This window comes from Plutella xylostella, chromosome 24 (assembly GCF_932276165.1).
Source record: "Plutella xylostella chromosome 24, ilPluXylo3.1, whole genome shotgun sequence".
NCBI classification, from domain to species: domain Eukaryota; kingdom Metazoa; phylum Arthropoda; class Insecta; order Lepidoptera; family Plutellidae; genus Plutella; species Plutella xylostella.
In genome coordinates, this window is record NC_064004.1 from 684,965 (window position 1) to 698,378 (window position 13,414).

Below are 13,414 nucleotides of genomic sequence, written 5' to 3' on the forward strand. Positions count from 1 at the left end.
ATCGTACTATCGACTAGAGTCTGGCTACCCAATGCGTGTCCTGAAGAAAGCACAGATAATTCAAAAAAATTATATATGGTATCACTGTCTATTGAAGGTAGGTGTAGTATAAAAATGATTTGATACTTGAGTATTTTTTACACTACGACTGTCCATTTCACAATGATTTACTCTTACCTAATAGTTTTGAGTTTTACCTAATACTTATCTACTTATTTTGTATCATAAAAATTCAGTGTGTATGAAGTTGGTTAGTTAGTTGCTAATAAATCATCGTTGCTTAGAGACGTGTTTTCCTCAAAAACTGCACCTATACAAGCGAAACTCAACCTTATAAACGTAAAACCTACTTATTCCCAATATTTGACGGGGAACAAAAGCGCCAACATTTTTCGATGGAGATAAAGATCCGGATCGAGCCATTTTGCGTAAGCATCTATTTATGAAACCTGTAATTTGTTAGTGGTTGAACTGTTTTCTTCCACGTTTTGCAACCATAGAGGAGGGCGCTCGTTACGCACGGGTTGAACAGATGGGTCTTAGTTTGGAGAGTAAATACGGAATTATTTACTAATCATTTTGAAAATCCAAATCTTTATTTTTATCAAATCATATAATGAAAATTTAATTTCGTTGATTCCTTTAATGTTTCCAAGATTCTCTATTAACATAAGAAAAATAATAAATAACTACGTCGAATCGAATAATAATCCTTCAAAGATCAAGATTACACAGTATTTCTCTCTAACTATACCTATAATATCTGAGATCGCCTGTAAACATTGTTGTTTTTCTTTGTATTAAACTTCTTTTTCTTCTTGTTTTTCTTTAAACTTGCTTATCATAATATCTAGCAGCTTTCTAAAGTTACTTCTTGTTCTTCTATCCATATTTTACGGTGTTAATAAACTATTATTGTTGAAGATTTTATTTGTTTACAAAATACTGACCACATACTGACATTGGCTATCATAGACTATGACAGCTAATTAGTCTATGATAATGTGACCATAAAAAATTAAAAACAAAACGCTCAAGTCGGAGATATCCTGGTTCTAGTCTATCATAGCCTTAATCATAGACTAGATCTAGAATATTGCCTTTATGTTGGGTCTCAGAATAATGAAGGCCTGGTTTTGTTTATTTTCTTGGGAGCTCAGAATAATAACGACATAGCCGAGCGACACACAGACTATTTTCCAAGAACTTTTTTGATGTTTGTGTTTATTAATTTTAATCGAGTTGAATGTCATTTCAATATTGTTGTTTATTTCAATAATATCAAGTTTTTACCAATAAAGATGACCAGCAATGACGAAGGTTCGATGCAATGGCAGTCCCCCGTGTGCCAGTGTTGTCTTTCGTCCACTCAGCGCTTCTACAAGGAGGTGGCAAGTGAATACTTCTGGATGGGCGAGAAGGAAGTTTATGAAGATATGTTGCTGAAAGTGTTTAGTATTTCTGTAAGTATAATTAGACCTGGAGCCGTGGTAGCTCAGTCGGGTAAGCGCCCTCTTCTCACGCCATAGATGCGGGTTCGCATCCCGGCGCTGACATGTGCCAATGAGTTCTTTGCAATCAAAGTACAATGTGTACCATCGCTCGTACGGTGAAGAAAAATATTGTGAGTAAACCTGCATATCTAGATTTAGAACGTCTAGATATATTAACCCACCAACAAGCAGTGGACCAGCATCATGGGAAAAGGTCCAAGCTTAAGAAGGCAGTTTAGCCCTTGGGGATATGCCCAAAGGTTCCACTTGAGAGAGCCAAGTGCAGATACTTACACCCCCACAGAGAATAGAGTAGAATAGGTTAATTAGGTACACAAATTGTTCTAACTTAGTTTCAAAAGTGATTTCTTCCAGATTTTTAGGTGAAATGAAATGTAAACATTGGTTGATTGTAGTACATTGTAATATTGCATATATCTTTTTCAGTTGACATCAAATGAGATAGATCCCCGTATATGTGAGTTGTGTGTCAACAAGCTGAGAGACGCTTCCACCTTCAAGAAGCAGGTCTTGAGAAGCCAGGAGACACTTGCCAGTAGAGTTGTAGGTAAGTGGATACTTACATCTTATACTAAACTAATAGTATCTTATCATAGTATAGGTATATAAATTATGTATGTAAATATATTGTAGGTAGTATGTTTTGGTATATTAAATATTTATGGTATATTCTTTATTCCTGCTACACTTTACCCTTTACATCTAAATATCCTTCCACCCAAAGGTTGTCTGGAAGAAATCGCTTTAAGCGATAAGACCGCCATTTGTACATATGTGTTAGATTAAGTTTTGTATTGTTGTCCATATTTTTGTGTGCAAATAAAGAATATCTTATCTTATCTTATCTTATCATCATCATCAGGCCTCTATTTCCCACTGTTGGACTCCTTTTTTGTACTTACACCAATTTTTTTGAGCCTGTGCTGTTTGTTAATTTGAGATGGTACCAGTTCAACACCTAAAGCTACCTGTGCCAACATAAAATCTTGGCTTTTTAACAAATAGTGTAAAATATATAGATCAGAACCATTTGTTTCAGGTGACACATTGGATAATTTGATTAAAGATGAGAATGTTAAAGAAACTTCAGCTAAAAGTATGGATCCCTTTTATAGAGATGATCATAACATTGATGATACATTTGAAGGTAAGATGTATTTTATTTTTATTTTATTTTATAGCATAAGCTTGTCTTTATAAAATAACAACTTGTAAACAGCACAAAAAGGCGGCCTTATTGCTCTAAGTAATCTATACAGACATGGAAGAGACAATTTATTTTCTTTCTCCTCCTAAACCCCCAGGTACAAGTGAACCGATGACTCCTGGTGTCGAAGTGAAGGAAGAACCGGATACTTCAGAGAACCTCAGAATAAGTGATGAAGAGACTGATGATGTGAAACGCTGCTATCCAGCCGACAGCAAGCGCGTGACTAGATCCAGTAAGTAATTATCTTCTTCTTTTTCTTCTTAGCGCCATCTTCACAGGCAAGAAAATCGTAAATAGTAGATGATTCGTGGGACACCCTCCTGCCCGCTGGACCAACAACCATAGGCGGGTAGCCGGTAGTGACTGCATCGGGAAGGCAGAAGACCGAGTGTTGTGGCGCTCCTTGGTAGAGGCATGTCCAGCAGTGGATGATTATTGGCTGGTGATGATGATGTTTGGCCACACTCAACCACTCAGAAATAATATCGCCGGGAGACACCTTCTATGAGAGTTTATAGATGCGTGGCACGACTATAGCATCGTCGCTATATCCCCGCCTGTGGAGGCGGTGACTAGGGTTTGTCACTGTGGCAGAAGAATTAGCTAGTCAGAAAAGCAACAGTCTCTGACGCCTGGGCGTATATAAAATACAGTTTAAAGTAAATTCCGTTAAAGAGATAAGTATCCACCTTAAGCGCAAATAGTATGATCCTAAATGTCGCAGATGAAACACTAGCTCTACGCAATAGTGCATCTTTTGTTAGCTATATCATGCTCTCGTGTGTGTTTGTAGTGAACACGCACGCTTCTAGTGACTCTAAGCTTTATAATTCAGTATTCTTTGTGTCTAAATTCACACAAGTGCGTCCACTTCATCGGCATTGCCGACGCCGTTTCTCCATAAATTTATGACGATCCCTTTGGTGTGATACGTAACTACGATACACCGATAGCTGGACGCTTATCTTTAAATAGAATTGCGATTGCCGATAAGATACAGGAATGAAAAGAACCACTTGATAATATTGGTTTCCAAATATCCATTAAATAAAGGGATAAGTGTGAGCATGTGGTGAAGGAAAGAAATATTGTTAAAAAGATAGACTTCAGATCAAAAGGGCTTTTAAGAAAATAAGGCGCCATAAAATTAACTGCTCGGAGGTCTGCACTTAGATTGAACCATATAAAATGGTAATGAGAGCATTGTCGGATATACCCATTCTCTGGATTGCAGTCTAGTAACTGTGTCTTCATCCAGCTATAACCGGCTCCCTGTCGCCCACAATATACCAAGACGCAATCAAATTAACACAGCATTATCTGTTTTAGGCGAAGCCGACACGGGGACGGAAAAACCCAAACAGAAACGAGATAAATGGAAACGCGAAAACGCCCTAAAGTCAAACACAGTGGAGCTCCTGAAAAACTCTAACTTGTGCCCTTTTAAATGGCACAAAAACAAATACCAGTGCTTCTGCTGTAAGGACACATTTGCAGACATAAAATTTTTGAGACAACACACGGGAATTCACACTTGGGAAGGTATTAAAAGCGTTATAACCAGATATAACTCTGTTCTATTCCATAAAGTGGATATGTCATCTTTAAGTTGTAAAATATGTTTACAATCTCAGATGGATGTTAAAATATTGCGTGAACATTTGATAAAACTTCATAGCGTGTCGTTTAATGAAGATGAAGGTGATTTGTTGATACCTTTTAAACTTGAAAGTGGGTACGAGTGTGCTATTTGCAGCGAATCATTTTTGGTCTTCCACAAGCTAAACATACACATGAACAAACATTACCAGAACTACATATGTGAAACGTGCGGCGCAGGATTCACGAATCAGTCGAACCTACGTGAGCATTCTCTAATCCACGACGGGAAACTAAACGTGTGTGAAATGTGCAAGATAGAATTCGCGAATGCATACCAAAAGAAGCAGCACGATTCAAGTGTCCACCAGAAGTGTTCCACAAGAGTATGTCCTTACTGCAGTGAGAGATTTTCAGGTCACTATGGAAGACTTCTCCACATGGTCACAGTACACGGGGAGAAACGACCAGAATTTAAATGCAGTTCATGCGAACGAGTCTTCCTAAGAAAGTACTTGCTCAACGCGCATGTGCGTAAATTCCACATGCGAGAGAAGAAGCACGAGTGTGAAGTGTGCAGTATAAAGTTCTTCAACAAGTCGGACTTAGTTAACCACGCGGTGACTCATACTGGGGTGAAGAACTTTGTCTGTTCGTTCTGTGGGAAGAGTTATTCGAGGAAGGGGACTCTTACCTGGCACTTGAAGTCACACGCCGCCGCGGTTAGATAACAAGACTGTTATAAGATAAGATAAGAAATAAAAATCAAAACTGTACATGACAAACATGATTCGAAGGAGAGGAAATTAAAATAACGCATATGAATTTTCTTTTTGCTTTATTTATTATCCATATTATATTACTTATTACTAATCTGTCTGTCTGTCTGTCTGTTACTCTTTCACGCCAAAACTACTGAACGGATTTGAATGAAATTTGGTATACATACGGTCTAGACCCTGGGAAAGAACATAGGCTACTTTTTATCCCGGAATTCCCACGGGAAAACTTTTTAAGGTGAAGTGAAGCGCGCGGGAACAGCTAGTTATCCATATAACCCTAAAGTCCCCAAAGAGTTTTAGTGGTAAGTAGGTATCTTCATTAACCTGTATACTTCATTGACTAAGGTAGGTATACCATCAAGCAATATCAATTATATCTGAAAGCCCGACTGTCCACTACAAACACACTAGCTCTCACGACGAGTTACGCACGGGATATTATTTAGAAAGGGAAAGCGTAGATACTATAAATGCGAAATGGGAGCGGTGGTAGCTCAGTCGGGTAAGCGCCCGCTTCTCACGCCAGAGATGCGGGTTCGAATCCCGGCGCTGACATGTACCAATGAGTTCTTTTCTGAATTTAAGTACAATGTATACCATCGCTCTTACGGTGAAGGAAAACATCGTGAGGAAACCTGCATATCTAGATTTAGCACATCTAGATATGTGAACCCACCAACCCGCAGTGGACCAGCGTGGTGGGAAAATGGTCCAAGCTTAGGAAGGCAGTTTAGACCTTGAGGATATGCACAAAGGTTCCATTTGAGAGAGCCAGGTGCAGGTACTGTTACCACCACAGAGAATAGAATAGAATAGAATAGAAAATACTATAAATGCGTATACTCGTACATATCCGATGAAGCAGTACCTTTTATTTTTCAGGAAGAAATAAAGTTCAAAAGTCAAGTGAGAGATGCGAAAATAAAGGAAAGACTAAAACAAAGAAGCCTGATAAATGTAAGTTCATACTTATATAATTTATCCCATAAATAAACATTGGTGTGGTAGGAACCCCATCGAACAATACCTTTCCTCCATCTTGCATTAGTACGGTCAGGTGCAGAGAATCCTGACCCCCCTCTCATAGTAACAATGCTTCTGAGGGGGGTCAGGTTTATCTGCCCCTTACTGTACCTATACAGGGTGATTGGTAAGTCGATGTATTCCTTTAAATGGGTTGTAGTCGAAGGCATTTCCAGTCGATTGAACCCCATAATGCATTATCCGAAAGTCAACCATTTCTGAGTTATTTAAGTTTTAATTTTTTTTTAAGAATTTTGGCAAAATTTATGTTTAAAATCAAAATATTTCAACAACCAACGATTTTTTTAATACTTTTTTGATTGTTTTGCATTGGTGACACCTTAGTCAACTAATCATAATCATTAATTGCGTAATATTTAACTTAATTTAGACACAATGCTTCAGAATAGATGAAACATTAAGAAAATTTTACGAAAGATGAAAATTATAAAGCTAAATTAAAAAAGAATTTTATCTGACAATTTTTCAGGCACTACAGCTTAAAAACATAATCAATTTATAAGCTTTAAAATGACATATTTCAATCTAAAATTGATAAAGGTATGACCAAGATATAGCCAAAACAACCGCATAGGCGGGCAAATCTCAGTAGGGAAACAAACAAGATTTTGTTCCAATTTTAAGGTAAAATGTCTTACGAGTATATCTGGACTTTTTAGAGCTCGAAAATGTAGTTTGTTTGCCTACTGAGATTTGCCCGCCTATGCGGTTGTTTTGGCTATATCTTGGTCATACCTTAATCGATTTTAGATTGGAATATGTCATTTTAAAGCTTATACATTGATTATGTTTTTAAGCTGTAGTTCCTAAAAAATTGTCAGATAAAATTCTTTTTTAAATTAGCTTTTTTATTTTCATCTTTCGTAAAAATTTCTTAATGTTTCATCTTTTTTTAAGCACTGTGTCTAAATTAAGTTAAATATTACGCAATTAATGATTATGATTAGTTGACTAAGGTGTCACCAATGCAAAACAATCAAAAAAGTATAAAAAAAATCGTTGGTTTTTGAAATATTTTGCTTTTAAACATAAATTTTGACAAAATTCTTAAAAAAACTTAAAACTTAAATAACTCAGAAATGGTTGACTTTCGGATAATGCATTATGGGGTTCAATCGACTGGAAATGCATTCGACTACAACCCATTTAAAGGAATACATCGACTTTCCAATCACCCTGTATAATGTAAATCTAGATAACTATATCCTCTAGCTCAGTGTTTTTCAACCTTTTTCATGATGCGACCCCCCTGGTATTAAAAAATATTTCGCGACCCCCTTGACCCTTTCGGATTTTTATCATGTATGTATGTGTTGTGTATCTTACAGTATTCCCAATATTTATTCCATACGACGTATTTATGGTCTCCATGATTAGGACTAGATTAGTACAAACTTATCGGATTAATAAAAAAAACATTATTTTACAATTACACACATCGGATACGTGTATGACCCAGAATTTATCTTTCGAAATTAGCTTTTTCTTTATGATTTTTTAAGCATTTAAATATCTTGAATAAAAGTTTTCAAGGGTGAAATGAAATAAAAACTAAAAAGAAAAAAATACTTGGCTTTACAAAAAATAAATAGGTACTTGTGGTCGTCGTCTTTGAACCAGACAGGAAGGCCTCCCAAGCTACGTTTGCCTATTCGTGGTCTATACTCGAGAACTCGTTTACCCCTACGGTTATTGGTTCTTCGGCAGATATGACCAGCACACCACCACTTTAGCTTGCATATTTTGACAGCTATGTCAGTAATCTTAATCCTCTGACTGACGGAAAACCTCATTTCTGATACGATTTATCAAAGAAACCCCAAGCATAGATCTCTCCGTAGCACGCTGAGCGACTTTAAATCGGTGGACTAGTCCTACCGTCAGTGCCCACGTCTCTGCACCATACGTTATCACTGGCAGGACGCACTGGTTACTGAGGGATGGCCAAGGAGAATATGTGCTGGCGAAGTTTCCCGAATGCAGCCCAACCCAGTTGGATGCGCCTTGCAGCCTCCTTGTCGAAGTTGCTTCTGCCTGGCCAAATAGTCTGCCCGAGGTAGACATATTCTCCGGGGAACTCCGGTATATGCGTGTTTCCTGGACCTCTCGAAAGCATTTGACCTTGTGTCTTATGACCTCCTCTGGGACAAACTGTCTGGTGAGACCAATCTTCCCTCTGAGCTTGTGGCAATCCTGGGGTATTGGTATAGGCATCAACAGAATAATGTTAGATGGGCAGGCTCTCTCTCGGACACGTATGGGTTGGACTGCGGGGTGAGGCAGGGGGGGTTGACCTCGCCTAAGCTTTTCAACCTGTATGTCAACCGTCTGGTCGGGGAGCTCAGCAGCGCCGGTGTTGGCTGCTCTATTGATGGAAAGTTTGTTAACAACATTAGTTATGCTGACGATATGGTGCTGCTGAGTCCCTCGATCAGTGCTCTAAGAAAACTCATCGGCATCTGTGAGTCCTACGCCGTGGCGCATGGGCTCAGGTATAACGTTAAGAAGAGTGAGTTGCTGGTATTCAAGGCAGGGCGACACTCCTGCAATAATATTCCACCAGTAACTCTCTGTGGTGCTCCTCTTAACAGAGTTAATAAATTTAAATACCTGGGTCATTGGGTCACGGAGGACCTCACGGATGACCTTGACATTGAGAGGGAACGCAGAGCGCTGGCGGCCCGATGTAACATGCTGGCTCGCAGGTTTGCACGCTGCTCCAAAGAAGTAAGGGTGTCGCTTTTTAAGGCTTATTGCCAAACCTTCTACATATGCAGCCTGTGGGTCAAGTATACGCAGAAGGCCTACAGTGCTCTGCGCGTCCAATATAACAATGCCTTCAGGGTTCTACTGGGGCTGCCTCGATACTGCAGTGCGTCAGGGATGTTTGCAGATGCACGCACTGACGGGTTCCACGCAATAATGCGAAAGAGAGCGGCTTCCCTGATGCGTAGGATCCGGGGCAGCGCCTGTCGAACCCTGAAGGTAATTAGTGAGAGGGTCGATGGCCCTGTTTTATGTCACTGGGTAAAAATCCATAGCCCTAAAAATCCAAAAGTTTTTTGTAAATAAGTATTTATAATACTTGTTTGCAAGGAGCATTTGTATTAAATAAATATGTATTTAATAATATTATTTTTTAAAATTTAATAATGTAATAATAATATTATTGTTTTTAATTTAATAATTTAATAATGTAATAATGTTATTCTTTTTAATTTAATAATGTAACTAACCTAGATAATAAGCCAAATTGTTACTAACACAACTATGGACTTTTGTCTGAAATAAATATTATTCTATTCTATTCTATTCTATATTCTTGCACAACTTCGATTGTTGCCTCACCAACGACGACCGGCTCCGGTTCGATGTGAGCATTGTACATGACTTTCGTCTTGTCCAAGTTTATACCCCGAAGCCTACACGTTGGGAAGCAGCATTTAGGCCACTTCCATCATCCGGCTGAGTTCCTGCAGAGATTCTGCCATAATAAAGATGTCGTCCGCGAAGCAGAGAGGTGTGACATTTACCCGCCATTTATACATATGCCATGTCCAGCGGCATCGCACAGACTTCTCAACTCCTCGATATAGCTGAGATCTCTGCAACGCTTCCAAAATTGCCCTTGTCTCGATGGAGTTGAAGGCGTTTTTATAGTCCACAAAGGCTTGATACAGAGGCTGATTATACTCTTTGGTCATCTGTGTGGATGTGGTCTATTGTTCTAAAACAGATCCACAATGGGATAATTTAATTAATAAAAAACAAGCTCAACCTTCGCATTTAAGAAAAATTTAAGTAAAAGTATTTTTAAAGTAAGAGTCTTTCTTAATAAATTAATACTAATGGTCTTTATTGTTCTTTTACTAAAGTTCCCAGTTTTTTTCGCCCTTTGGCGACCCCCCTACAGAAGCTTCGCGACCCCCCAGGGGGTCGCGACCCACAGGTTGAAAAACACTGCTCTAGCTTTTTGTATTGTGTATGTATGTATTTAAGTATTTATCATGTAACTAATGAAGCCTAACCTAACTTTCTTTATTGTAAATATTTATTATTAAAACTGTGAATGTTTACTACAATATTTGTACACCTTCCTCATTAACTCTTTACGTCATTTCTCCACCCAAATGTTGCCTAGAAGAGATTAATGACGCTTTTAGCCGCCTATTGAGTTATAACCACTGTATACATTTTCAATATTTGTGTTCTGTTTAGTCAATAAAGTAGTATTCGATTCTACGTTTATAAAAAGACCAAGTGTTGTGGTGCTCCTTGGGAGAGTCGTATAGGACGAGAGTCGACTGATGATGATGATGATTGATCACTTCATAATTATACTATTCTCACTTCCAGGTAAAAATGTTAAACAGGAACCACTGGAAAATGACAACGATAATCAACAGATCCTGAAGGAATCACAAATGAAAAACACAACTTTGACATTACTAATGCATTCTAACATAACTTTATTTAACTGGGACAAGAATAAATATAGATGCTTCTTCTGCAAAGAGCACTTTCTAGACAAACAGCTGTTAAAGAGCCACGTTAAAGCGCATAAAACAGATGAAGTTAAGAAAATTGTTCAAAAATCCAAACCAAATAATTCCTACAGAGCCGAAATATCAGATTTACAATGTTCCGTATGCGCTGCGCCGATGGAGAATCTACAACAACTAACATCGCATTTGATAAAAAATCACGATGTTAGTTTAGAAACAGAAGAATCACTTTTCATGCCTTTTCGTATCGATGAGACTGCGTGTCAGGTTTGTAATGTAGACTTCCATTGTTTCGTCAAGTTAGACCAACACATGACCACGCATTTCAGCAAATGCATATGTGATACATGCGGCAAAGGATTTAGGCACGCGACGTCACTAAAATCGCACATAAACACCCACTTGAAAAGAAAGTACGTGTGTAAAAAGTGTCAAATTACTTTTGTCAGCAAGTATCAGAAATACATGCATAATGTGAAGGAGCATAAGAATAAATTGACTAACATGTGTCCTTATTGTCCAGAACGGTTTTCACACTATAATGCTAGGCTCAGACACTTGGCAGAGAACCACGGATGTAAAATGCCGGAGTTTAAATGTCCGCAGTGCGACAAAGTGTACATAACGAACGCACTAGTCCGCTCCCATGTGCGCAAGATTCACATGTGTGAGAGAAACTACGAGTGTGATAAGTGCGGTAATAAATATATGAGGAAATCGGAGTTAAGCGATCACATGAAGTCTCATATTCGTGCGAGGGATTTTGTATGTTCGTTCTGTGGTAAAGGCTTCTTTAGGAAGCGGAGTCTGAACCATCATTTGGCTATTCACGTGGAGGAGTATCGACACGAGTGCAATAACTGCGGGAAAACATTTGCGCAGAAGTATAGCAGAAATGTGCATCGGAAGCGATGTCAAGGGATGAAAAAGAGTTGAGAAAAATGGTCTTCGTGTTAACTGATGTATAAGAAACCCAGTCGCAGCCATCGACTGTAAGCCGTAAGGTTAGTTATTTTGATATTATCTACAAATAGGTGATTATCTCGTTCTTCATGTAAATAAAAACGAAAGCAGATGATATAAAAATTCATTTCAATCTAAATAGCCTAAGAAACCGTAAAATCTGATACAGTTAATTAATTCTTGCAAATAATAAAAAATATAAATTGTAAAAATACACTACGTTTCTTTCTTAAAAATTAACCAACCCCATTTTACTAATTTCGTAATTAATGTAAAAGGTACTTACTTAATTTCCGATTAGCAGAATAAAGGCCTTCAGATCTCCATGTCATACTCCATATTGATATACTTACTGCTATCCTTTTTGGTGAGTGTCAATACGCCATGTCAGAAGGAGAAACCTTACCCAGTTGTATGATGAGAAGAATTTTCTTTCCATTTTTCAAAACTATCCGTAAGAAGTCAACAGTGTGAACGACCGCATTTATTCAGCATGTATGTATGAACCTTAGTCCTACCCGCATTAGCGCACAGGTTATCTATGCACAGGTTGTCTGCAGTTAAGCCATATGCCTTTTGTCCCTACGAGGAACTAATATACTGTAACTGTGTATTGTGTTGTGTAATACTGAATATCTATCTATAGTTAAATCTCTTCAAAAAAACAGTATACCTATATGCATAAAATTTATTGAATGAAGATGATTTTAACAAATCCGCTTTGCTATAAGTTAATTTTTCATTTTGATGCGTCGGCGTCAATGTCACTTCTAGTATTCTGAGGACCACCGTGCACTCTTCTGACATGCTTAGCCAAAGTACTCTTGTGCATAAAAGAGTTTTTACACACAGAACAGAAGAACCCTCTCTCCCCCGTATGCCCCCTTTTATGCTGCTCCAGATTACTGCGAGTCTCAAAGCATTTCCCACAGAATTCACACTTGAATCTGTCCGAATGGTGTTTAGTCTTGTGTTGAGTCAGAGCCCGGCGCGTTGGAAAGTTATTTTTGCAAACATGACACTCAAATGAGAGTGTTATCCCGTGTGCGTCTCGTAAATGTAACATTTTGGTCGAGTGCTCCCTAAATTCAAACTTACAATGCGGACATTTCTTCTCTTTCACTCTCTTTCTTCCTTGATGTACTATTTGTGTGTGGTATCGTATTTGGCTTTTCTTGCTGAATGTTTTATCGCAATGTTTGCAGTTGAATTTGGCGATGTCATGTGTTTCTTTGTGCCTGGATAGGAGGCGCTGGTTGAGGAATCCATCGCCACAGTTTTCACACACAACCTTACCTACGTGACAGTTCATGTGCTTATTCAACAACGTGAAATTGTGAAATCTGTCGTCACAAATATGGCAAGAGAACAAACCGTCTTGGACCTTCAAAACGTATTCGGTCATAGCGTTGCCAGCTTCAAAAAATTCCACATTATGTTTAGATATCAAATGCTGCCTACTTTTATCTAAATCTGCCAACTTTTCGTCGCATAACCTACAATTAAGTTCAGAAATGTCGGCTTGTAGCGATCTTTTGTTTTTCGTTATATATTTTTCTAGCAACACTTCTTTGTCTATGGTTTGGTGAGTGCCAGTGTGTTGGAGCAAGGAGGTTACGTTTGAGAAGTACTGTTGGCAGTAGAAACATTTGAACGTGTGCCCCATGAAGGTGAAAGGTCGTACGGTGGTGTTCTCTATGAAGATGGCTGCGTTTTTCCTCTCCAAAACGGTGAGTTCCCATTTTCCTGAACTCTTGGACGGCTCGGCGCCTGGGGAAGAGGGTAAGTAGGTTATTT

At 38.4% G+C, this 13,414-nt stretch overlaps 2 protein-coding genes across 2 annotated transcripts in view; one reads left to right on the forward strand and one right to left on the reverse strand.

Moving 5' to 3' along the window:
- The first annotated feature begins 1,176 nt into the window (after positions 1 to 1,176).
- On the forward strand, positions 1,177 to 11,831 carry LOC105398719 (zinc finger protein draculin). The gene is made up of 6 exons (XM_048629788.1): positions 1,177 to 1,463; positions 1,941 to 2,061; positions 2,554 to 2,661; positions 2,819 to 2,956; positions 5,988 to 6,062; positions 10,506 to 11,831. The coding sequence occupies exons 1-6, from the start codon at positions 1,215 to 1,217 to the stop codon at positions 11,588 to 11,590; spliced, it is 1,776 nt and encodes a 591-aa protein (XP_048485745.1). The 5' UTR covers positions 1,177 to 1,214; the 3' UTR covers positions 11,591 to 11,831.
- Positions 11,832 to 12,341: 510 nt separating this feature from the next.
- The window catches only part of LOC105398720 (gastrula zinc finger protein XlCGF57.1), a 95,618-nt gene continuing 94,545 nt past the window's right edge, over positions 12,342 to 13,414 (reverse strand). Inside the window, exon 5 of the mRNA XM_011570924.3 lies at positions 12,342 to 13,387. Coding sequence (XP_011569226.3) covers positions 12,357 to 13,387 — 1,031 coding nt within the window. The 3' untranslated portion in view covers positions 12,342 to 12,356. The remainder of the gene's footprint in view (positions 13,388 to 13,414) is intronic.